Source organism: Rhodamnia argentea, chromosome 10 (assembly GCF_020921035.1).
Source record: "Rhodamnia argentea isolate NSW1041297 chromosome 10, ASM2092103v1, whole genome shotgun sequence".
Classification (NCBI taxonomy): Eukaryota; Viridiplantae; Streptophyta; class Magnoliopsida; order Myrtales; family Myrtaceae; genus Rhodamnia; species Rhodamnia argentea.
Genome location: NC_063159.1, coordinates 6,246,130 through 6,270,643, shown reverse-complemented (window position 1 = coordinate 6,270,643; position 24,514 = coordinate 6,246,130). Strand labels below are relative to the sequence as shown.

Sequence of the window (24,514 nt, the reverse complement as noted above, 5' to 3'; positions counted from 1 at the left end):
GTCGTTGATGCATCCGGAGTGTTAACCACGTATCGGATATCCGACACATGATGACCACGTGTCGATCGCCCGTCAAACGTTCATCCGACATCAAACGCGGAAGCCCCCAAAAAGTGTTCATACTTCCTAGTTACCAACAGTAGAATACAGTATTCCCGTGGTGAATATTTCAATGGAGAGGACTCCAGCCAAAAGGCAAAGACTCTTTCTCCCTACATCCAAAAGCAATACATAGATCGTGCGGATAAAAGATCCATGTCTTTGATTGTTTCGATTTTTTAGATGAAACTATTTGTCAATGAAAAATATTTTCAATTTCAAAAATAATTTACGTCTACACATTTTCGTGATTGACAAAAATATTTTTTATTCAATCATATATGTAAGTATTATAAACGATCATTTTTTGAAAAATATTTTTGTAAATCATTTATTTTCCGTGAAACCAACAGAGTCTTACTACCTTAGTGTTTTTCTATAGGATCTTAATTTTCATCTTTGTGTAGCCTCTCTTTGCGATGTGGAGAAGATACTTAGCCTGAATCTAAGTAAGTCCCTAAACCTTACTGTATGAACTACGAGACGTAAAACTTTGGGAGTATTTCCCGCCACACATGGAAGAAAAATATTTGTTTAGCAATTTGGGGTGTATGATGTGCGGACACCGGCACGTTAAAATAAGGAACGCATTTGTGGGGCTCGCCGTCCCTCTATATCAAACGAACAGGGCGCAAAGGCTTCGGTAGGAGAGAAATCTCCCTTTTCTAGTGAGGTAAACTTTAACCTTCACCAAGAATCCAGAGGAGCCCCTGGTTAAGGTTTAATAATTTCTGTAGCATCTTAATTTTCACCTTTATTTTGCGACGTGGAGGAGAAACTTAGTTTATTTGCTCATATTTAGGATTTTAGAAATGGTTTCTTAATATTTTAGGTGAATTTGTTCAATTTACTTATAATTAGAGGCCACACAGTTGCATCGAGCATGACTGTAGTCGATGCTTGTACGTAAAAAGAAAGCGAGGATTTTTTCTTTCTTTCGTGATAAGAAAGTGGGTGGTTATAAGTGGGTACGAGAGGCACGATGTAAGAGTGATTTCATAAAAGTAACTATTCATTGAAAGAAATGGTTAATATCACCGAAAACTCCGAACTAATTATCTTGTATTAATTTTTTTATCACAAAAAAATCAAACTGATACTTTTGTGATAAATTTGCTCTCTGTTAGTTTCTGTTCAATAGAGTTAATATCGCAAAAAATCCAAACTAATATACATGTGACAAACGGAGGGTAAAAATATCAAACTAATACATCCATTAAATGCCATATGCCATGTAACTCAGTAATTTCATGATAAAATTTAATGAAAACTAATAGAGAGTAAATTTATAACAGATGTACATGTTTGGAGTTTTTCATGATATTAACCCCAATAGCAAAATGGTACAAACCATAAAAAAATCTCAAACTATGTTCACTATCCAATATTAACCAAAAATATTTTTTTGTGACATCAAAAACCTTAAACTTGTACCCATGTAATATATTTATCTAAAAAAAATTTTACATAAAAAAACCCCAGACTTATATCAATGTGACACATTTACCCTAAACTTTATTTTATGATAATAAAAAAAACATAGACCGTCACTACACATTTAGCCTCCTCCGTCAAGATTTTTTTTTCCCTTTTTCTGTTTTCCTTCCCCCTTCTTCTTTTCCACCACCGCCGCCCTTACCATTGTCACAGCCACCGTCCTCACGGTCGCCAAACCAAGGAAGAAAATGAATGGGGAAATTAAAGAAAAAGGAAAAAGAAAACAAGAAAAAACATAAAATTTGTTAACTTATTTTTGCCATGTCGGTATCACTTTTTTTTCCATCATCCATGTAGGTACCCACATAAGATTTTTAGCATCGTTTGCTAAAAAACATTTTTAATAAAGGGTAAATGTGTCATACGGGTATAAGTTTGAAGTTGTTGATGTCATAGAAAAAAGTTTGGGCAAAAAGTTTGTGATTTTTATGACTTTTTCCTAAAGAAAGATGGAATTACCATTTTCGTTTTTTTTTTTGTTCCAAAACTCGCATAGACCTTAGGAGTATTTTAGTAAATTTGGGGTTGGACACCAAATTTAAGAGTTCTCTTTCAAATTGCGCACATTATCTGGTTACATTTTATTTAGATATGTTATAGAGTATCCGATCTAAAATACTGACTAGAAATATTTGAACTTGGGAATTTCCATTTTAATTTTATGTTAAAAATATGCAATCCAAAAGCTTAAGACAACATGTAGAAGGATGTCACATGTGTATAAGAGTATAAAAATCACGTAGACATGCATAGGATTATTATTTGGATTTATTTAAGAGTATTCTAGAATTTTGAGATTATATTTTTATTGTTTCCTATCAACTAGTAAGAAAGATTAGGTCTTTAAATGTTTACTTGACTTTTGTTTCCATTTTTTTTTTTTGCACTTTAATGTGTGTATAAGAGTATGCTGTGCAAATCTAGACTTTATTTATTTCGTGAAAAATGAATAATTGGAAAATAAAATTCCTAAAATAATTGCTTGTACCGCTTACAAAAATTAATGAAGGAAAAAAATCATTTTATCATCCTCAAAAATGTTAGATATAAATTGTGGTTGATAATGAAAATATTTGTCATTGCCTAATTATTTCAAGTTATATAAGCAATTATTTTTAGAGAAACATTTTATAAATCATTTATTTTTCGCGAAATAAACATAGTATATATTTGTTACTTAGTTTTGCTTTTGTCCATTTCCATTGCATTGCTTTGTCATTTCTTTCTTCAATTCTTATTACAAATTCATGCTTTTATTGTACGTAGAACATAAGTTAATAGCCTTCCAAAAAATTGCTTTAAGTTATATAAGATACCATATAATTCCATGAGACCCATAATTCACAATATTTCTCACGATGCAATTAGTTTTTCTTAGCGAGATAGATATTTCAATGACATAAAGTACCGTATACAAAAATGATTAGCGGATTAGTATGTCTGTGTCTGTCCAAATTTTCGGGTGAACACTAAAGGAGTCAAACTCCTGCCTTGATCAAGATGGAGACTTCCTCTTTCTGGCATCACTTTTGCAAAGCGTCTACTTTCACAATTGGTCATTCTTTAGTGATGTTCTACATATACGGTAGTGATTCGAATCTTAATAAGTTAAACTTTTAAAAAAGGTAATCTAAATTGATATGGGTCTTAGTAAGTTAAACTTTTGAGAAAAGCAATGTGGCTGACATTGTATTATAGTCAAACATCAATTCTTAATGTCTCGTTTGACCTTTCATCGCGCATATGATTTTTATCTATCATGTTCCTCATTTATCAAACATACGCGTTGTTTCGCATGTGAGATTAGGCGTCATATTGATCTCTCGTTGCTTATCTTTATGGTGTATTCGGGTGGCTTATTTATGTAATCTTTCTCCACTTAATGGTCGAAAACTATGGAGTCGAACATTCTCACATGCTACTAGAAGTAGGGTTAATATCGCTCATTAGTTTCCGTTAAATTCTACTAATACTACGAAAAACTTCAAACCATTACGGCCGTCAACTATCTCGTGTCATCCAGCTCAGCAATTTGATCGTAAAATTTCATGAAAATTAATGGATGGCAAATTTATCACATGTGTATCGATTTGAAGTTTTTTCGAGATACCAGTCCCTAAAAGTATAGGGTTTTTATTCGAATTCCTGCACCAATTGTTATGCAATGATTATCGCCTGAAAAGCTTTCCGAAATAAAAATAAGGTATCCAGTACTAACAAATTATGTAAAAATTGAGGCATCGTATCTACGCTTACAGTTGCTCGTCAAAATGAAACCCCTTTTGGTAATTTTGCAGCTATCATTTTCCAACGGAATCTTGGAAAATTGGGAAAGCGCCACGTGTGTTTTTCCAAAAGAATCGAAAATATTTAACACCTTATATAGAATATATATCTTTTTTAATATGATAAAATCTTTGACCAAAATAAATAAATAAAAAAAGAGAGAGAAAATCATCTGACGTCATAGTATTCCTTCTTGATAAGTCAAGCCAAATTCTTCTTCTTCTTTTTTTAAGTCGTAAGATAGTAATAGTAGTGTTAAATGTATGTCTCCAATTTAGAGAGGGAATGACACCACTTTCGGCACAACATATGAGCAGTATCGTCGCGATTCACATCATTAATTACAAAAAAAAAATCGAGCAACTTACGAGGTTTAACGGGTGAGTACCGTGATTCACATCATTAATTACGAAAAATCGAGCAACTTACGAGGTTTAATGGGTGAATCTTATAGAAATTCCGTTGACGAAGTTTTGGAACCCCATGTAACTAATTTGAATTTTTATTTTTATTTTTGAATGCGCTGAATATTCTCCCTGAAATATGTGATCAACGTCTTAATAGTCAATATATTTTTTTTTGTGGTTTGTGATGAAGTAGTGCCTTAAGGGCACTTGTTTTTAATTAGACTCATTTTTATTAGAAGACGTCTTCAATGCGCTTACTGAAAAGATTGAATTTTCATTTTCCATAAACATTCATTGTGACATACACAATAATGATTTCATACGTTTCTTCGATACTGTTGGATACCGGATCATGTAAGCTCGGTCGTTGTCCATGGATGCAAGTAATCGTCCTTGTTCGCCGTGCATGAGGGCGAAATTTAAAAAGTAATGATTACGCATTGTACGAAACAGTCGGTACATGAAGATTGCGGAGCTTGCTTAATTAGTTGTTTAATTAAGTATCCTCGAAGCATATGTTTAATGAAATCATTTTTTTTTTATCGACCGTCGGAATCGTGGTGTGTCTATCCATATAGGAGAATTAGTTTTTTTTTTCTGGTGTAAAATATATATTTTTTTTGGGTCAGAACCATGTGAAATAATTGAAAAGCCATAAATGAAAATCATATTGCACATTTTCCTATTTAGAAAAAGAAGATCCAATAAACATCGCCCCGTAAATAAAATTAAAAATATATATATAAAATGCAAAAGGGGAAACGAAAAAACCACTTTCAGTTCACATTCGGCGTTTCTGCCACTTTGCGCACCAGTTTTTCGATCAAATCCCGTTGCCCTCGATTTGATTCGTGTCGATCAGTCTCTTCCGATTCTGGATTCCGATCTCCGCCGACCCGCCGCCGCGACGATCGCCGCGATTCCGCCGCCGCAGTCCTCCTCCGGCGAGCGCCTTTGAAACGGTCCTCTCTCGCGGAGGCTGTCCGTTTGCGAGGGATTTTTTTTTCTTTTTTTCCTTCCCTTTTGGCGCTTGCGTTTTTTTTTTTTTTTCGGCCTTTTGGCTTCGTCCACGAAAACGGAGCTTTCTCGGCACTCCTATGGGCGATCATCTAGCTTGGTCGCCTGAAGCCAACGGCGACGTCTCGGAAGATAGGTCATCGTCGTCGTTGCCTTCGTCGTCGTCGTCGAGTCAGGCGGGGATTAGCGCCGAGTTCCTGCAGAAGGCGGAGGAGGTGACTCGGGGGATCATTGCCCAGATTCAACCGAATTTCGTGTCGGAGGAGAGGCGAGCAGCTGTGATTGATTACGTGCAGAGGCTTATCAGAAATTGTCTCGGATTGGAGGTACGGTTGTGGCGACGCTTATACTCGTAAACACGCCTTGCAGGTGTTTGTCTGTATGCAGTTTTGTTCTGGTGCTCGCATTCGCTCCGTTTGGCAAGTTGAATGCTGTTGTGTAGGATGATCACTTGTGATCATTCTACTTTCTTTAGAGTTCATGTATTTAAAGTTCTTGAGATGAAATCAGCAAGATGAATTGCGTGCTAAATGTTTCTTATTGAGCTCGTCAAAGTTAAAATTGCTCATTTTGTGCGTGAAGAATTCTTATATCTCTTGTCCGAAGAATTTGTCTTTTAAGCTCCTGCAGTAGCTATGTTAGTGAGTTCCGTTGGATGTTCGGATATACCAAAATCTCTCATCTTAGAGTACATTGAATGCCTGCTGTGTTCAATAGAATAAAGTTCACTGTTTCTTTTGGCAGTTATGCGAAATTGGTTTTCTCAGTAAGGAATTACACGTTGCACACTGATCTTGCAATTTTCACCATCAATTGTAGATTTTAGTCAGACAGCTTTTCAATCTTTCAGGTTCAAAGGTAGGTGATGAAATGGGATCCGGATTCCCTAACATTGCTTGGCAATGTTAGGGGTGACATGATCGATCTGGGCCGTCCAAATAAAAAATGGATGGCCCGGATTGATCCACATCACTTTTTTTAAAATTTTAAAATTTCCCGCCAAAAAATTCCCTCCCCCCCCTTTAAAAGATGATGTGGATGAATCTGGGCCGTCCATTTTGAAATGGACGGCCCAGATCCATCAATGTCACCCCTACCTTTATGGTAGGGGATTTGGATCCGATGAAATGAACGGACTGTAGTTAGTCAACTTTCCCATGGTTCGTGCATCTGCATGTTCTTTTTTGTTAGTCTTGCTACTGTTTGGTTTCGATCAGACATTCTAGTGCATGTAAAAGTGCACTTAACCAAGGTCTAGCAAGCTTGATGATAATTTTCACATTCAAAAGTATGTGACCATCTTCCGTTCCTTCTTTTGGTTTGGTTGAGATAAAAACTGGTGCTTCTTACAGGTATTTCCATTTGGTTCGGTTCCTTTAAAGACGTATCTGCCTGACGGAGATATTGATTTGACTGCCTTTGGGGGTCACCATGCTGATGATTCCTTAGCCGGTCAAGTCTGTTCAGTTCTTCAAGGAGAAGAACAGAATGAAGATGCTGAGTTTGTGGTGAAGGACGTCCAATTAATTTGGGCTGAGGTGCTTATACTTAATCCAATCTCTTGAAAGGATGCTGCACTTCTAGGTTTTGAATGTCTGGATGACATGATGAGATGTGGTGTTTCTCTATTTAATGATTACTGATCTCTCTCATTCAAGATTCTTGCATACAAGAGGACCTCAACTGTGAGTAGAGGAGGTGTAGAAATAGACCATGAGAGTCAAAACAAGTCTGTTAGAAATGATTTTAGCACACGGGTAGACTCGGAATGAGCTTGAGACTGCATTTGATTAGCTAGATGAGCACCTCATTCCTTGAATTTTTTTGTCGACATAAAGAATATATAGCACCTGGCCAAGTGAAGTTGTGACGAATAAACTAAAAAGGTAAATCATTGAATGTAGCTAGAGTAGATCAAATGTAGAACTATCACACGTTATCTTTCATGTTCAAAATTATCAGCTACTTCTTATCATGTTTTGCTTATGAAAGCTAGCATGAGTCATATTTGCCTTACATCTAGAAAGTTATCTATGTGTTTAACCTGAACTGCACGATCATCTCACTTGTGATGACAAATTAATGTCAACAACTGTTGGCCTTGTGCCTGAAATCTTCCCAGTTGGTAAATCTTTTCAATAGTAAACTATTGATAATGTAAACCCTGGAACTATACCGTATAAAAAAGGATAAATATGTTCATCGCTCTGGGGTAAACACAGCCTTCTCAGATTAAAACCAATTTTTAAGAAATGAATGTTGGCCATGCGCCTAGAATCTTCCCAGTTGGTAAGAGCTTGTGCACGTTCTTGATATTATTCCTTGCTAGTTTTGGCCTTTTTTTGTTAAATTCTTCCTCAAGAACATGCATAAGCTCAAACCAACTGGGAAGATTCTAGGCGCATGGCCAACATTCATTTCTTAAAAATTGGTTTTAATTTGAGAAGGCTGTGTTTACCCCAGAGCGATGAACATATTTATCCTTTTTTATACGGTATAGTTCCAGGAGCACAAAAACATGTGATTGAAATTACATCAGCCAAAACTTGATGCTTACTGTCATTCTGCCACTCAGAAGCTGTAATTTCCTCGAATGCACCTTGTGCTTTCTCTTGACCGCACTAGGGATGTCCTCCATTTTCTGCTTCAGTTTAGTGTTTCTAAGTTTTGAGCCCCACCCTTCCCTTTTGAATATTTAAAGCTGCACAGAACTGGTAGTGAAAAACTTTATTATCCCTGATGCACTTTCAATTTGCTGCTTGGAGTTTCTCACAATTACCTGAATCCTGAACCTCTCGCCCACATCATTCAGAGGACGTTCATTTTGCTTTTTATAACACTCCTTCAACTCCTCCTGGGTCATCATTTTGCCCTTCTAACTTGATATCTTTGTATCTCTGCAGTGTGTTTGTTATTGCATTACGTTGCATTATCGTAGTTTGATTTAGATTAAAGTTTGGTGTAGCCAAAGAATATGTGTATCTTTGCACCTTTCGGTTTTCTTGCGGCATTTGTCTGTTATTAATGGACTGACTAGTATTGTTCATCGATCACTCTTTGACCTGCTTAAGCTGTTGGGGTGACACTACAACTGACCCTTTTAAGGTATTAGCCTACATGATAATTGGGGAATATTCAGTGGTTGTAGTGATTGATGTCAAACAGTAATTGTAGTTGGTGGCTTCTGTTTTGCTTCAATGATTCATCATACTGGTTCACTCTCAATTAGAATTACAGGGATATTTTTATGTCATATGGGGTTATCTCTTTTATCAAAATCATTTGATGGGTAATGCAAGAATTCCAACATGACAGTGTCTTTGTTAGTTTTTTCTTTTATTTTTTTTTTGTTTCTTTTTTGCTGTTTTGTGTTTTTAGTAATTCTATTCCAAGGTTACACATTGCTAATTATGATTAAGCTTCCACTGGTGAGGCCGACTTTTACAATTGCGGTTTTTTTGGCTATATGCCTCTTATTAAACTTATTAAACTAACTTGTTTCCCTTCATCAAATATTTTGTAGCTTTCACTAAAAGTAGAAAAAAAATGTGAATTCGCATATATAGTTGACCTTATCAAAGAGGGTGTTTGAGTTTCTCATAGCAGCTACAACTATGAAATTGGGTGCTTAAGCTTTTCAAAGAGTTTTTGGGTTACACCTAACAATTGCAGCATCTCTGGTGGACCCAGCTTCTAGGAAGCTGCCGCACTAGCTGAAAAATATGAATTGCCAAATATGCGCTACAATCAACGTGATTACATTCCAACTCAAATACAGCACAGCTAAGCCATGCCAAAAGGACTCCAGCGATATTATCCCAAGTTTGTGGCTTTTAGTCAATTAAAGGTTTGCTTAGGATTTTGCTGCTGTGATTAGTCATTGCAAAACATCTTGGTAAAGGAAAAACCAAAATTTGAGCCACGAGTACAATTGTTTATTGATTCATTTAGGATAGAATACCATTATTGATATGCTTTATGTGTGTGGTTGGCTGAAATTCCATGCATGAATAAATTGGTAAAGGGAACCTGTCACTAGTGAGGCACCATCGAAACACAAAAATATGCACAAAAGACTATTTCTTGCATTTCAATGAACTAGAAGTATGAAATTGAACTTGCCTACTATACTAAAAGTGAAAATTGTATAACCAATCTCTAAAAACACTCCTAAGAGGATTCAACTGGTAGAAATGCCCTGTTGGAATTTTCTTATCCAAATGAGCCTCTAGGAGGGGAATCGTATTTGTCATTCTCTTCTTTCCAGCGCTAGTCCCTCCTGAAGCCAAAGATCATGTTGCATCGTGTTTGAAGTCACCAAATTTACTCTTGGAAGTGCAAAAGTCATAGTCCAATCTATCTGGTCCAACTACAATGTAACAATAAGTGAGTCATGCTCTCTTCTTCATTCTTGCACAAAAACATCTACTCACTAGTTCTGTCTTTTGAAGATTATTGTAAGTGAGGGTATGTCCCCAGGGTGCTTCCCAAGAGAAAAAAGACACATTCAAAGGTAGGCTGACTTTCCAAATAGATTTTCACAAGAAAAATGTGAAAAAATCTGAGTTGAATTTAAATCGGATTTGAAATGAGATTAGAATAGTAGGATTTGACGAAAGTAGTTGGAGAACTATAACAATTCATCTGTAGTCTATTGTCTTCTCCCAAATGTTTTGTTGCTCGACGCAACTACTCAAAAAAGTTTGAGAAAGCTTCCACCTTCCAATCTCGGGCCCTACTTGAAAAGTAAACCCTTACATCAGTTCTCCATTGTTAACCTTCAATTGATCAGCCCCAATAACTCCCTTGTTCTTCCTTATGCAAACACATCTGAAAAAAGATCTTTCTCGGGTGTGTAGCGGCTGTCCCCATTCAATCTAAAATGCCACACCAAAGTATTCATGCCGTTTCCCACTCTAATAGAATTTCTGTGGCTGAAGTCATCCCATCCTTGTCTTATGTGCTTCCAAATCCCGAACCCATGTGCTCCTTGCCGACACAATTATCCTCCTTGTATCTTCCAAACCAAATTTCTCAAACAGTACCCTCATCATTTAGCTTTATTATTGTTGTAAGAAAAAACATCTCTTACATTTTAAAGTGACCTCTCTCTCTCTCTCTCTCTCTCTCTCTCTCTCTCTCAGACAAACGCTCACACATGCAACCCCACCCCACCCCTCTTTCTAGAATCAGCTGATTGGCTTATTGTCATATGTTGTTAATAGTACTCTATGTAAGTCTTGCTCATTGCAAATGATAGTCAGGGTGCTCTTTTAGCATGTGTACTCTATCACACAGGTACATTTTGGCATTATTCTTATACTACTCTCTGACTTAATATGATTTCTGAAACCAAAAATTTGTCCTTCGATCTTCTCTTTGCATAGCTTTTTATCAGAAGTTTGAGATAGTTGGAATTCTGCCCTTTCTGGGTCTCACTTTACCACAAATCCACTTCTATAATGTAATTACTGGATTAATACCTTATTTTATCGTATAGAGCAATATATAATGCTGCTTTTGCTGGCAATCACCTGAATGCTTGATCTTGTAGGCTACTGTGTTTGGTACTAGTTGATGCCATGCATGAATGCTGGTTTGTTATTATATGTGCTCTTTGCAAAAGTGCCATTGGCACTCCATGATGGTATCAATTGTGCCCCCACCTAGTCAAACTGCTATGAAGGTGTTTTAAAAAAGTGATTTTTTGGGGAGTAACAATTAATCTTCTGATTGCAGGTCAAGCTTGTAAAATGCATCATACAGAATATTGTGGTAGATATATCGTTTAATCAGCTAGGAGGGCTCTGTACGTTGTGCTTTCTCGAGCAGGTAGCTTGTTTAATGCATGTCTTCTTAATTTTTAGTGAATCTCAATGCCCTCGGTTTTTCAACTGGTGATTGTTCTTTCTTCTCCTTCTTTATCTATGCGGGGTGGGGGCAATGATGGCTTTATTGTTATTGAAAATCTTCCTTAGCTAGTAGTTGCCCATTTATTATTACTGGGATGTTCCGTACTTTGTTGTTGATTTCCTATTTTTAAGGATGACCATTGGAATCTTGTAGTGGTTGGTCAATTGCAATGGGGGAAGTTCATTGTAGTTTTTTTGGGTAATGGTCTTTTTAATAATGCTAGGAATTGGATTGCATAATTTTTAGGCTTCTTTTCACTCATATCATGTTTGAGTCAGTAGCTGTCTCAGAACATTTCTCTGTTGTGGCTTCCAGTTTTCCCTATTAATAAATTCTGACTATCAAGAAATTTTTGTATGCATGTATATATTACCTACACACACACATATATATAGTTGTATGGATGTCAATGTCTAGGCATTGCATGAAATCTCTGTTTCTTTTTGTTTGCATCGATTTGCACATAAACATGACTACAAATGGATGTTGGTTAGCATGCATAGGCACATGTGGGACACACACGAATACTCTTATTGCATGTGTGCAGTGGCATGCACAGATGTTTGTGTCTCCAACTGGATGTGTTTCGCTGACCAATAGCATTACTCATATAGGTGTGACCAGTATATTTAGGTTATGAAACTACTAAAGTTTCCTATGTGGGTGCTATCGTATTTGTGCAAATGTTAGTGTGATTTACTGCAGTATGTCTTGTTTGTATGCTGTGCCTTGGAGGAACTTGTGTTGAATACAATGGAGGAATCAACATCCAACATTCCTACTGCTTCATATTCTACAGGTAGATCATCTCATTGACAAGGATCACCTCTTTAAACGCAGCATTATACTGGTTAAGGCTTGGTGCTATTATGAGAGCCGTATACTTGGTGCTCATCATGGTTTGATTTCCACATATGCGTTGGAGACATTGGTTTTGTATATCTTCCATCTGTTCCATTCATCTCTAGATGGTCCCCTAGCGGTAAGGTCAATGATGTGGATTGTTTGCGGAATGCCATATAGATTATGATGTTATTTCTGTACTTATTTGTGGTGATGTTAGGTTTTATACAAATTTTTGGATTACTATAGCAAGTTCGACTGGGATAAGTACGGCGTCAGTCTGAATGGTCCTGTCCTTATCTCATCATTACCAGAAATTGTTGGTAAGCTATACTGTCCACCAATTTTGTGCAAGATAGGTGTGTCTCTCACGTGCTCTTGAGATAACTTTTTGGTTCCTCTTACAGTTGAGACAATGGAACATAATGGAGAGCTATTACTCAGTAAGGATTTCCTTAAGGACTGTGTGGAACATTTCTCTGTTCCTTCAAATGGATTTGGAGCAAATGCCCGGACGTTTGTTTCAAAGCATCTTAATATAGTTGATCCGCTGAAAGAGAACAACAACCTTGGTCGCAGTGTAAGCAAAGGTATTTGTCTTATAGGCTCTTTTGAGGGCTGATCAATTATTCCTTCTTTATGTTCTTTTCTTTGAATGTGAAAGTTATGTCCTGGCGTCAATTTCTCCTTGTCATGTTCAAGAGATTGTGGCTAAGCTGCTTGAGGGGGATAAGCTGTCTAAAGCTGGGAAAAATGGTTGATTACTGGATATGTGCTTCTGAATTGTTGATAAGCAGTTGCAAATTGCAAATTGCAAACTGCTACATGTTTACGTTTCTGATTCAGTTAAAACATAGTTATGGTGTTGACATTGTCAAGGGTTAGCTCTCCTTTAAAGGAAATAAATTGAAGCTCATACAGAGGATGATGGGTAGTCATAACCAATATATGTAACTTTCCATTGAGTCATGAGGAAAAGGCTTGTCAAAATTTGTTGCCAGGTAGAATTTATGCTTAACGAAATATGGCAAATGCGTGGGTAATAGCTACTATGATGCATAGTTTGGTTTAGCTTTTAATTTGGGCTATACTTCTTTAAAATTTGGCATTGTTGTTTTTTTCTGGAATTCCTAATTACTTTTGCACATGTTGACATGTTTTAATCTCTTGAACTACGCAGGGAGCTTTTTCCGCATTAGGAGTGCATTTTCTTTTGGTGTACGTAAGCTTGAGAAAGTCCTCTCTGACCCAGAGATGGACATAGCTGATGAACTTAGTGAAATTTTCTCAAACACACTGGATCGGCATGGAAATGGTCAGAGGCCAGATGTTCAGGACTTGATACCAGTATCAGGACATAATAACGTTGACATACATCGGGAAGAAGATTCATTAGGCAGAGTTTTGAATGAAGTACAGCAAGGCTCTGCAAGATATTCAGGAATCATAGAAGTGGAGAATCCTACAAATTCCCCTATGTCAGATGTTCTTTCGTCTTCTTATGGTCAAGCAAATGAGCTTGCTACATTCCAAAGTTCTGTTAAATCAAATGGCTCGCTTAAGTCTTTGTCTTTGAGCAGCTCAGTACAGTCTTCCCTGTCAGGTAAAGCATATCATGCTCCTCATCTTTATTTTTCACGATCATCAACAGAGACGGGGGAGACAAGAGATGGGGATGCTGGCCAGGAGCACACTGAACAACCTGGAAATGACGTGGTGCCTTCTGTTGCTTTGCAATCAGATGATGCAGAACCATGTGTTTTTGCTGATCGCAACTGGGATGAGAATCAGCTCAGTAGAAGTCATGCTGTTCCGTCCCCTGCAGGATCAAAAAAGCTCTCTTCAGGTTTGAGTCCCTCATCTTGGACATCTGACGATACTTATTCTGGCTACCCTGGTGTTCAAGCCTCATGTCATATTTCTAGAAGCACTGGACAACTGAATTCTCTGTCGGATCTAAGTGGAGACCATGAGAGCAACATGAGGAGTTTGCAGTATGGCCGGTGGTGCTATGGATATGCCTTGAGTGGACAAGTTTCTCATGTTTCTCCATCATACTTTCCACAGTTCCCAGTAAAAAATTCGTGGGAAGTGGTACGAAGGTCAATGCGCCACATTTCTCAGATAAGTGCCAATGGTTCTGTCACAGGACAACCGTTATATAACATAAAGTCGCCAATTGTAGCTAATGCTCCCTTTGGCATGGAAGATATGTCAAAACCGCGTGGAACAGGAACATACTTCCCAAACACGGTAATATTCCCTTTGGCGTCCCAATAATTATGATATTGGAGTTTTCTGTGTTAACTAGATTGTATAGAGGAACTGCCTATGATGCCTCTGGGGTTGGCTCAAATATATACAAAGTTTGCACTTGTACATAGCATCCTCGATGTTGAGACGCAGTTTCCACAGCCGACTCTATTATTCATGTCATACCATAGGCGGACTAATTGTGTTAGTGCCGATCAAGAATAGAATTAATATGTTGGTTCAGTCAGTTTAAGTGTCGGGTAGACTTATTGACTTGACATCTGATTGCAGCCTCCGGTACTTTTGAGTTCGTGAAACAGCTGTCTATTGTCTTCTCAGTTTTATGTGATGTATTCTGGCAGAACCACTACAAGGATAGAAACTCAATGGGAAGGGGAAGGAATCATGCACCGGTGAGGTCTCCTCGCAGCAATGGTCGCACTTTGACACCCTTGGAGACAAATTTCTCTGAACGAAGTAATGAGTTTTCACAAACGCATGGGAAGTCTTGGCCCCCTGATTTAAACAGTGGTTCCCCTATAAGAAGACCTTATTCTACTAGCAATGGATCTTTGCAACCTTGTGAAGGCTCAGTAGAGTTTGGTTCTTTTGGACATCAACAATTGGCAACACCTCTGCCCCTGTCCCTGGAGAGAGGTAGGCAACCAATCTCTGTATCAGCACCACCTCCAAGAACTAGCGCAGGCCATTCAACACCAGGTGCTGCAACTGAATGGCCATCAGTTAATGGATTGAAACAAGATAGGTAACCGATAGCTTAATGCATTTGACTGGTTCATCAGGTCGTTAATGCTCTTTATGGTCGTTTTTATCTTTTTGCCTTGGTTGTTACGTGCAGGATCTCTCTACAGTCTTACCATTTAAAAGATGAAGATGATTTCCCACCTTTGACAGAGTCTGCAGGGAAGGGATGAGCTGTATGTATTGTTCAAACTGAGTACCAGTTAGTTGGATTGTAAATGTTAAACCGATTAGCCTGAGTTTGTGCTTTTGATCTCATGGTTTCCTCAGAACCATCTGATGCTGGCCCTATGAGTTTTACACCGGCCGTGTGATCTAGAGGCTTTTGTACCATTCACCAACTTCTTTTTTTGGGCTAGGTTCCATGTTAGCTTCACGTCACGTGATACACATAATTTTATAGGGTGCTTGAGCTGGGGTTTGATTCAGGTACCATTGTTACATGTTTAGGTGAATGCCATATCGGTGTACTTGTTCCTGATATCTGATGCAATTATAATGAAAACCGGTTCCTTTGCTGAACCAACCGGGCATTTCTTGTACATGTTTCATAATTGACTCCTGGCCAGTTGCTTTTGAGTAGGGCAATTGAAGTATGCATAGTCCCTTGACATATCTTTGGGCAAATGGGAGTTCGGATGTCCTGCTTTATTCTGGCGATGCAAAATGCATGCACCAAGCCCTTCTTCGGAGAAGTAAGTCTTCCGAATCTTTCATTCTTACGAGGGTGATGCTTGAGAGCCGATTCGGGGCATCGTGTTTGTAGCAATATATGAATTTAACAGAAAACAATTATGTGAGGTTGTATTAGCAAAAGGGTTTGAAACTTGATAGAGGTTAGGTACAAGCTTTGAAGCAATCTGCTGATCAAAAGGGTTAGTTTCAGATTGCCTATGAATTGAGCTCAACTTGGCTTTCAGATGACCGAGCTTCATTCTGATCCAGACCTAGGACAACTTATCACACGTGTTTCATGTGAGAGATGAAGGTATCGATAAGAGTTAAAGAAACTTTGCTGGAGATGGAATTGAACACGCAAGGTGTGCCACATCTTTTACCCGTCTAGTAAAAGCGTGAATGTCGGTAACTTTCTCCACTCTCCTTCCCATAGGTGGGCCGAACTTGTGATTTTAACCAACAAAGGAGGATGGCACTTCTATTGGATTTGCATCGGAGCTTCCTGCCTACATGTGTGAGTTGACAAGCTGGCCATCTTCATCGCTACTTTGGCCCACGGACCCCTTCACTCTCGCTTTCTCTCTCTCGTACGCGCAGGTGTGTCTGTCACCGTTTGTAAGAATATATATATTTTTTTCCTCGACTTAGTGAAATCTGAAAAAATAAATTGAAAATTGTTTTCCATCGTTTGGAAACGAAAACTTGATTTTACTTTTCTAAAGAAGCTCGCACCATTCGTGGTTATAAGGGATATATAGCTGCTGGGGTCTCGATTGCAGGAATTAGGATACCTCGAGTCTAGTCACTGGGAATCCTAGCATAAGCATCGTAGACTCGATTTGAGTGCTGGTGACTTGGCCATTGGGGGACTAAGCACAAAGCACCGGGTCTTGGGCCCGGCCTCGAGGGACCAAAGCTCGGCCGCTGAGGAACCGATCTCGGCGTCAATGGACTGGACACGAGGAGTTGGGTATCCGAGCATGGCCATTGGGAATCGGGCACAGGCATCGGAGTCTCTTGCGCAGCCTCTGTGGCACTAGGGTTTTGTCTACCGAGGACCCAGGACAGGCGTTGGGGTTCTGGGCACAAGTGCTAAGGTCTCTGGTCCAAGCACAATGTTTTCTATTGATTATAAAAAGATTTTTCGTTAACTCAATTTTCTAAGCAATCCAACGGTCAGAAAACGAGAAAAATGTTTGGTGCTAGACAATTTTCCACAAAACGAACGGAAGATTACCATCAGGTGTTCTTATCCCATTAGGAAAGCTGAGCACACAAGTAATTATCAATATTTGAGAACTAAAATCTTTGCTCAATTAATAGTTTTGAAGTAACACCATCATTTGCACACCACAAAGAAATATTTTTTAATATATTTATTTACCCATTCATCGCATTATATATACACACACACACAATTGTGTTTATAAAAAAAGGGAAAATTATCCCAAAGTAAGTCATGCCTAATGGTGCAACTAAAACCCCCAATCAAAATTGGATGGGGAAATTGTTTTTTTTATTAATATGGGCAGTCGATTGACTAATATCACTATAATATAAAAAGCATAACACCTGTTCGTTCAATAGAACTTTATCAAAAAAATTTCGGAAAAATATCTCAAAAAACATAAAATTGCCTGCACAATTTTTTTTTTTTTGTCTGCATCTTAAGTTCTTTATTACTATCTTTCCGGCCAGAGCCAATACATGAAGTCGAGTCGAAGTACTTTTACACTATGCTTGGGAACCAAGTCTTTGCTAAACAAAATGATGGATAGGGATTATTTATATTCCTAGCATTTTAAATTTCAATACATAAAAATTAGGAGCTGATAATTTGGTAATCACTAATAACCAAACAAATGTTTGGTGAGCCAATAAAATAAAGGCGATAAACGTAAAGTTAGTTGGTAAGTTACTTAAATTAAATTGATACCTTCGATGCACGAATTGGCAAAATTTAAGATTTTGGTAGGTTTCATAAAATTTAAGATTACGAAAATTGGTAGAGTAATGTTGACTGTCTTTCAAACTATCTACAAGGCTTCTAAAAAGCGCTTTAGTGAGATCACTCCCCATCTTCTCGTCTCATAAAGCGCTTGAGACTCGAAGGTTGGATGTGCGTTTTATGTTGTTCTTCTCTTTCGATACTTTGAGTGGACAGAAGTAGAATAGTAGTTCGCAATTATTCAAATTAAGATTTCTAATTTGATATAGGAGTTACTAAATTTACAATGTCAGTAAGTTACACTAGTTAGTAAGCAAGCAACCAATAAGACGAGTGTCGATAGGTCGCTCAAATTAAGGGTGGCCATGTCAAACTAATTGTTAACTTAAAAAAAGTAGTAAGTCATTCAAATAAAAATTGATTTTTTGACATAAGAGTTGGTGAATTTAAAACATTGGTAGATTATACAACTGAAAGTCAGCAATTAATTGCTAGTTTATTTGGAGATTAGTTGGTAAGTCACTTAAACTGATGACTAATCATATGGTATTAGAGTTGGTAAATTTAAAAAGTCAGAAACTTATGAGAATAAAATGTTTTTTTTTTGTCAGAATGAGAATAAAAGTTAACTTATTAGAAAAACCAGTAATATACAAACAACCATTTAAACGTCGTTAAATAACTTAAGAATTGGCGGGAGGTTTTAAATTCATTAGTAATTTAATCGGAGAAAAGTTGATTAGTTGCTCAAATAATTTTATTGGTTATTTGATGTAAGAGTTGACAACTAAAAGATTTTGATAAGTTATAAAACGAAACTTAATATGTAATTAAAAAAAAGTTGGTACTATACAAACAACCAGATAAGTGTCGGGAAATAATTCAAAGGAGAGTTGGTAATCTGAGATTTTATTGTTAACTCAATCAGCGGAAAGTTGGCGGGCTTCTGAAAAAAAAAAAAAATGGCAATTTCATATAAGATCTTGAAAAATCTATAATTTACAAACAAATTCTATTAAAATTCATGTAATTGTTTTGCCATTGCAGCGTTGGCTCCCTCGCCTGCTCCCTCTCTCTCTCTCCCCGCCGCGGCTATGGTAGTCCACGGACGGCTTCCTTCGCCGATTGGCCGCCTCCGCCGCCTTGGAAGCCACCGAAGTGGAGCCGCCTCCTCCTCCTCCTCTTCTGTAAGTCCTTTCTTCGGACGATTATTCAGTGATGCTACGCATTCTACATACCCTTTTGTTGAATCCCATTGATTCGTCGTCTTACTTGCATCCAGTGACTTCTAAATCTTGCTCGTACGTATTTCTACTGAAAAGTCGATGAATTTGCATGACATTGGTGTGGGGGTTTGAATTTTGATCATAAATTGGTGCGATTTTCTTTCCCTTGTCGAAGGAAATGAAGCCTAGGAATGGCGTACCTCCTAATGCATTCTAAGTTATCTTCTTCTGTTGGGCCTACTTTATCTGCATTTCTGTGATTTACCTTGCACATTATTTCTTGTTTTTGGCATTAAGGATTTCTTGGGTTTGCAACAGAGGGAGTTTTGTGCGCTTTGAATGAGCAATTGGCGACTGTTGAGCTCTTTCTTTCTGGTTGAATACTAGATGTAAACTGTTGCTCTTTTGTATGTTGTAGAATCCTCCTAATGCTGATATTCTTGCTGGAGTAATCCACCTTGCTTTTTGGCCAATGGAATTCGTGAAACTCTGCTACTTTATGGTTACAGATTTGCTTCATCCCTTGATTCTCAGATACTTGGGTGGTCCTTAGAGACCCCATTCTTTTCTGTGGAGCGCATCATTGGGTTCGTCGTTTACTTGGGTAAAGCCTAGCAAGCCACGCAAGTTGAAGTATCTGGTTATTCAAGTATGGTAGCGCACAACTCATGGACGGTGCACCAAATCTTTATGAATTGCAACAAACTTCCTTTCTCTTACCATCATGGCATCTTCTTCTCTTCTGCAACATCCTCACCTTCTTTCCCATGGATATCTCCTCTTCAAGTACCGGGATCCACCTCCACAACCGGCCCATGCCCTCCCCCCGCTTCTTCGAACATCCTTGTGGAATCCCGAAGAAAATCCAGATCAATATCTCACCAAGATGCCATAAAATTGATGGACCGGGAGAGAGATCCACAACGGGCACTGGACATATTCAACATGGTAGCAAACCAAAAGGGTTTCAACCACAACAATGCCACTTTTGCGACCATACTTCACAAGCTTGCTCGTTCGAACAAGTTTCAGGCTGTTGATGCTATTCTTCAACAGATGACCTACGAGACCTGCAAATTCCATGAGGGCATCTTCCTCAATCTCATGAAGCATTTCTCGAGATCGCACATGCACAAAAAAGTGCTCGACATGTTCCTTTTGATTTATCCAATTGCCCGTGAGAAGCCCTCTTTAAAAGCCATTAGTACTTGTCTGAATTGTCTGGTGGAGTCAAATCAGATTGGCCTTGCCAAGAAGCTTCTCTTGCATTCAAAGAAAGTTTTAAAATTGAGGCCCAATTCATGCATCTTTAATATCCTTATTAAGCATCATTGCAAGAATGGAGACATCGAATCTGCTTTTGAAGTTGTGAGAGAGATGAAAATGTCAAAGTGTTCTTACCCAAACTTGATTACTTACTCCACCCTGATGGATTGTCTATGCAAAAGTGGGAGGGTCAAAGATGGTCTCCAACTGTTTGAGGATATGATAGCAAAGGACCAGATTGTTCCTGATGCCTTGACTTATAATGTGTTGATAAATGGGTTTTGTCAAAGTGGAAAAGTTGATGGGGCAAGAAAGATAATGGAGTTTATGAGAAATAATGGGTGCAATCCCAATGTTTACAATTTTGCAACCTTAATGAATGGGATGTGTAAACAAGGGATGTTGCAGGAGGCCAAAGAAGTTATCGTGGAAATGAAGGACCTGGGTATGAAACTTGATGCAGTTGGGTACACTACTCTGATTAATAGCTTCTGTAGATCAGGAAGAACTGATGAGGCCTTGGAGTTGATTAAAGAGATGAAGGACATTGGGTGCAAAGCTGATGTCGTAACTTTTAATGTGCTACTTGGAGGATTGTGCAGAGAAGGTAGGTTTCCAGAGGCGCTACAGATGCTTGAAAGATTGCCTTATGAAGGTGTTCATCTTAACAAAGTAAGCTATAGGATTGTGTTAAACAGCTTGTATCAGAAAGATGAACTTGAGAAGGCAACAGAGTTGTTGCTCCTGATGCTCGATAGAGGGTTTCTTCCACATTATGAAACATCAAATGAATTACTGAGTTCCCTTTGTAAGAAGGGAATGGCCTTTGACTCAGTCAAGGCATTATTTGGATTAGTTGAGCTGGGGTTTACACCAAAGCCTGATCTTTGGTCCCTTTTAGTTGAAGTGATATGCAGGGAAAGGAAGCTACTAGTCATATTTGAGTTGCTGGACAAGTTGACTGAACAGAAAGGTAGGATGCTCCCTCCAACAGCTGAAATTGATCAATGAGATCTCGTCGAGAATTGAGAATGCTGTCACGATCATATAATTATCATAAGCATTTACTCTTCGTAGACCAAAAAGAGGACGTGCTGCTTGTTTCTGCATTTAGAAGTCCACAAATTCGACAATTTTAAATGTCTCAGTTCAGTCTCTTGTCTGAGCAGCATGCTGTGCTATACCCAAGTGGGTAAAGAATATCATGCACCTCAAGTTTGTTCCCGGTACTAATAGAGTGAAACAGCGAGACAAGGTATGTGTGACAGGAGTGCCTTAGACAATCTAGAATTTGTGTGGTGATTTCTTTGGTTCTGCAAGCAGTTGGCACAGAAAATTGTGTTTCTACTGATCACCATGGACTGGGGATCAGCCCACGAGTTTCTTTCTCCTGCTGGATCGTAAAAGCATCGTTTTCTTTGAGCCTGTTTGCCTTTGACTTTGGAAGATACTTATCCTGATCTCTCACTTCTAGAAGCCATGAGCAGGTCAACTCTATCGAATCAAGTGGAGACTGTTAGAGCCACACAAAGAGTTCGCTGTGGGTTTGGTTGTGCTATGAAGAAGCCTACTTTTCACTGCTGTTCCTTCCACATTTTCCTTATTGGTAGTCCAAAGTTGGGCACGCTACAGGCAGAAGCTTTCTTTACACATAAATGCCAATGCATCTGTCACAGTGTGACCATTCTATCCCATTAGGTTGCCAATCCTCTGCATGTAGGAATTGCGGCAAGCGCAAGGAATAGGTTTGACAGTTCCCCAAGATTGTGATATCACCTTGTCATATTTCCACCCATATTTTCTGCACTCCAAACTTCAAAACATAGCATTACTTAGTTGCTATGTTGAAGCTAGCTACAGTATGTCCTAGTTTCTGATGCACTGAACATAAATTCCTGACCAAGTGCTTATCTTCAGCATTACAAGACAGTATACATGCTTTTGCATGGCTTTCTGGGACATTGCATTGTTGCACTTCAGCAGAATCTTTTGATTATTCGTGAGCCAGAGAGTTTCATTCTGATGGCGGCGACTCGATTTTGTGCGTGGGCACTCCCAAGTGTCCCCTGCACCAGCACCCTTAGTTATGTCGATATCTATTTGGGCCCAGATACAAGAGCGGAAGCAATACATTATGCTGGAGAGTTGAAGGTCCCCGGCAGCTTGAAGGTTCTGTTGAATTTGTGCGGACACCCTTGGAAATTCTACTTTTCGTCTCTATATTTTTGCTTTTTTATACAAGTTATCCTACTTTTAATATATGTATTCAAGTCTTTTGGCTTTCACGAATATTTTAGCAATTAACTCATTTTGTATCGGTTACATCCTAGACATAATCGCTAAATTGAGATGCCTATTGTGAATCAAAATGAGGTAATTACTAAAAAAGTTTTAAATCTATTGTATCGATGCCAATTCAATCCCAAACTATTCAATTTGGTCACTTTTGTGGTCGAAAATCGCTGATGTAGACATTTACTGCTTCATGATCGGTGTTGACGTGGATAATTTTTCTTTAAAAAAATGTTATGATTTTTTTTTATGATTTTTTTATTTTGTTCTTTTTTCCTCCATTGGTGAGGGCTTCACGGCCTCATGTAATGGTCGGCATGTAATGGTCGGCGAGGTTTGCTGACCATAGCGAACAACAACAAAAAAATAAAATGAAGAAAAATGAAATGTACACAAAAATTTAGAAAAAAAAAAATGCAATATGTAAGTGATTTTGCCAAAATTGGTTAATTAGGAGTACGTTGACAAATAGTCAAAAGATTTAGTACTTGCCAAATTAAAAAAAAATTTAGGATTGAATTAGCATAAGTACAATAGGTTCAAGATTTATTTTTTGGGGCCTATTTCCCTACCAAAATGTTGGGTTTATTTATTGCAATTCAAGAATTGAATTGGATCAAGTCGTGAGAATCAACGGAGTATATTAATTTTTCCATTCTGTATTTGGGATATGATTACGTGCAAATGTTGACCATTAGTTTTCATATGTCATTCCATCTATTATTGGATTGTAAAGTGCAAAATTTAATTTCAATCATCACGTAACTATCAAAGTATAACATATATTGGAAGTTTGTCAAAATTACATCATTTGATAGATTAACATAATATTTGAATCACTTGAATCATAGATTTGTTGGTGAAGTGATATATTTGCTTGCAACTTGGGAGATTACTGATTTTCATAATGAATACCAATCGGAAAAAATAGCAAAAAAGTCTTAAATTTATTGTAATTTTGTCAATTTAGTCCTAAAACTTTTTTTTTTCCATTTAGCCCTAAACTTTTTTGAATTTGTTCCAATTCAGTCCATTTAGCTAGCCGAAGCTAAGATGGTTAATTTTTAATAACTTTTTATTTAATTTCATTTTTTCCCCTTCCTTCACCTAGCATTTGAGCCCATCGGCCAGAGGAGGAGGCTAATGAGGCGCGACCTCGCCATGGCTGGGTAAGGTGAGACCTCGTCGTCATTGGGTGAGGTCCCACTTTGCCGGTGGCCGACGAGGTCATTCCTCATCGGCCTCTGCCTCTAGCTTGTTGCTAAGCTTGGGGCAACTCGAAGGAAGAAAAAAATAAAAAATTCGAAAAATACTAAAATATTGTAAAAAAATTAACCATGTCGGTGCTAGTCGGCCAAATGGACTAAACCGGCAAAAAAGGGGGTTTATGATTGAATTGACACAATTACAATAGATTTATGATTTTTTCAGTAATTCTCCCTATACATATTGAGACTTCGAATCGATATGTATGAGAATCGATCCATTTGAATAACTATATTCCTAGAGTTCAATTTTTATTTTTAGGAAGAGGTTTCTCCATCAAGTGTGTCCATAAATTATTTAAAAGAACCATTTCTCTTTCTTCGATGGAAATGGAAGGTAAATTGAATTCCATTGCATAGCCATATCCATGTGCAAAGGATGCCTTACGGTTGCTCAATTCTATCTATTATTATTATTATCTCTTCCCTTCGCCTCATCATGCGAGATGGAGGAACTATTTATTATATTCTCAGAGTAATGATACATCAATATGAGAGTTCTTTTTACGAGACACAAACGGGAGAATTTATCTTGGAAGTAGAAAAACTACTGAAATTGCACGAAAGCATAACAAGAGTTTATGCACAAAGAATGGGCAAACCCTTATGGGTTGCATACGAAGATATGGAAGGGGAAGTTTTGGGGAAAAAGTACACTTTACCATATAAAATATTGCATTTCATATGCATCCCTATAGGTTTTTTTTTTTTTAAAATCTGTGCCAATTTAATCTTTATATGCGTTGCTTGTTTATTTCTTCC

At 37.9% G+C, this 24,514-nt stretch overlaps 2 protein-coding genes across 5 annotated transcripts; both read left to right on the top strand.

Annotated features, from left to right (window-relative positions):
• Positions 1–5,083: 5,083 nt before the first annotated feature.
• Positions 5,084–15,619, top strand: LOC115749291. 2 transcript variants are annotated; one of them, XM_030686037.2, is made up of 10 exons: positions 5,084–5,632; positions 6,659–6,844; positions 11,046–11,138; positions 12,019–12,201; positions 12,283–12,385; positions 12,470–12,652; positions 13,243–14,172; positions 14,212–14,315; positions 14,678–15,081; positions 15,175–15,619. In XM_030686037.2, exons 1-10 carry the CDS (start codon positions 5,387–5,389, stop codon positions 15,248–15,250), a joined length of 2,508 nt encoding a protein of 835 aa, XP_030541897.1. In that variant the 5' UTR covers positions 5,084–5,386; the 3' UTR covers positions 15,251–15,619. The 2 variants fall into 2 exon arrangements, with proteins under 2 accessions (XP_030541897.1, XP_030541896.1); XM_030686036.2 differs by having other exon boundaries at positions 13,243–14,315.
• Positions 15,620–18,738: 3,119 nt separating this feature from the next.
• Positions 18,739–22,661, top strand: LOC115749294 (pentatricopeptide repeat-containing protein At5g18475). Of its 3 annotated transcripts, XR_004016309.2 has the most exons (3): positions 18,739–18,890; positions 19,439–21,940; positions 22,200–22,661. XR_004016309.2 is itself a non-coding variant. In XM_030686039.2 (2 exons), the coding sequence occupies exon 2, from the start codon at positions 19,581–19,583 to the stop codon at positions 21,204–21,206; it is 1,626 nt and encodes a 541-aa protein (XP_030541899.1). In that variant the 5' UTR covers positions 18,739–18,890; positions 19,439–19,580; the 3' UTR covers positions 21,207–22,661. The 3 variants fall into 3 exon arrangements, 2 of the variants coding, with proteins under 2 accessions (XP_030541899.1, XP_030541900.1); XM_030686039.2 differs by having other exon boundaries at positions 19,439–22,661; XM_030686040.2 differs by having other exon boundaries at positions 19,348–22,661.
• Positions 22,662–24,514: the final 1,853 nt, after the last annotated feature.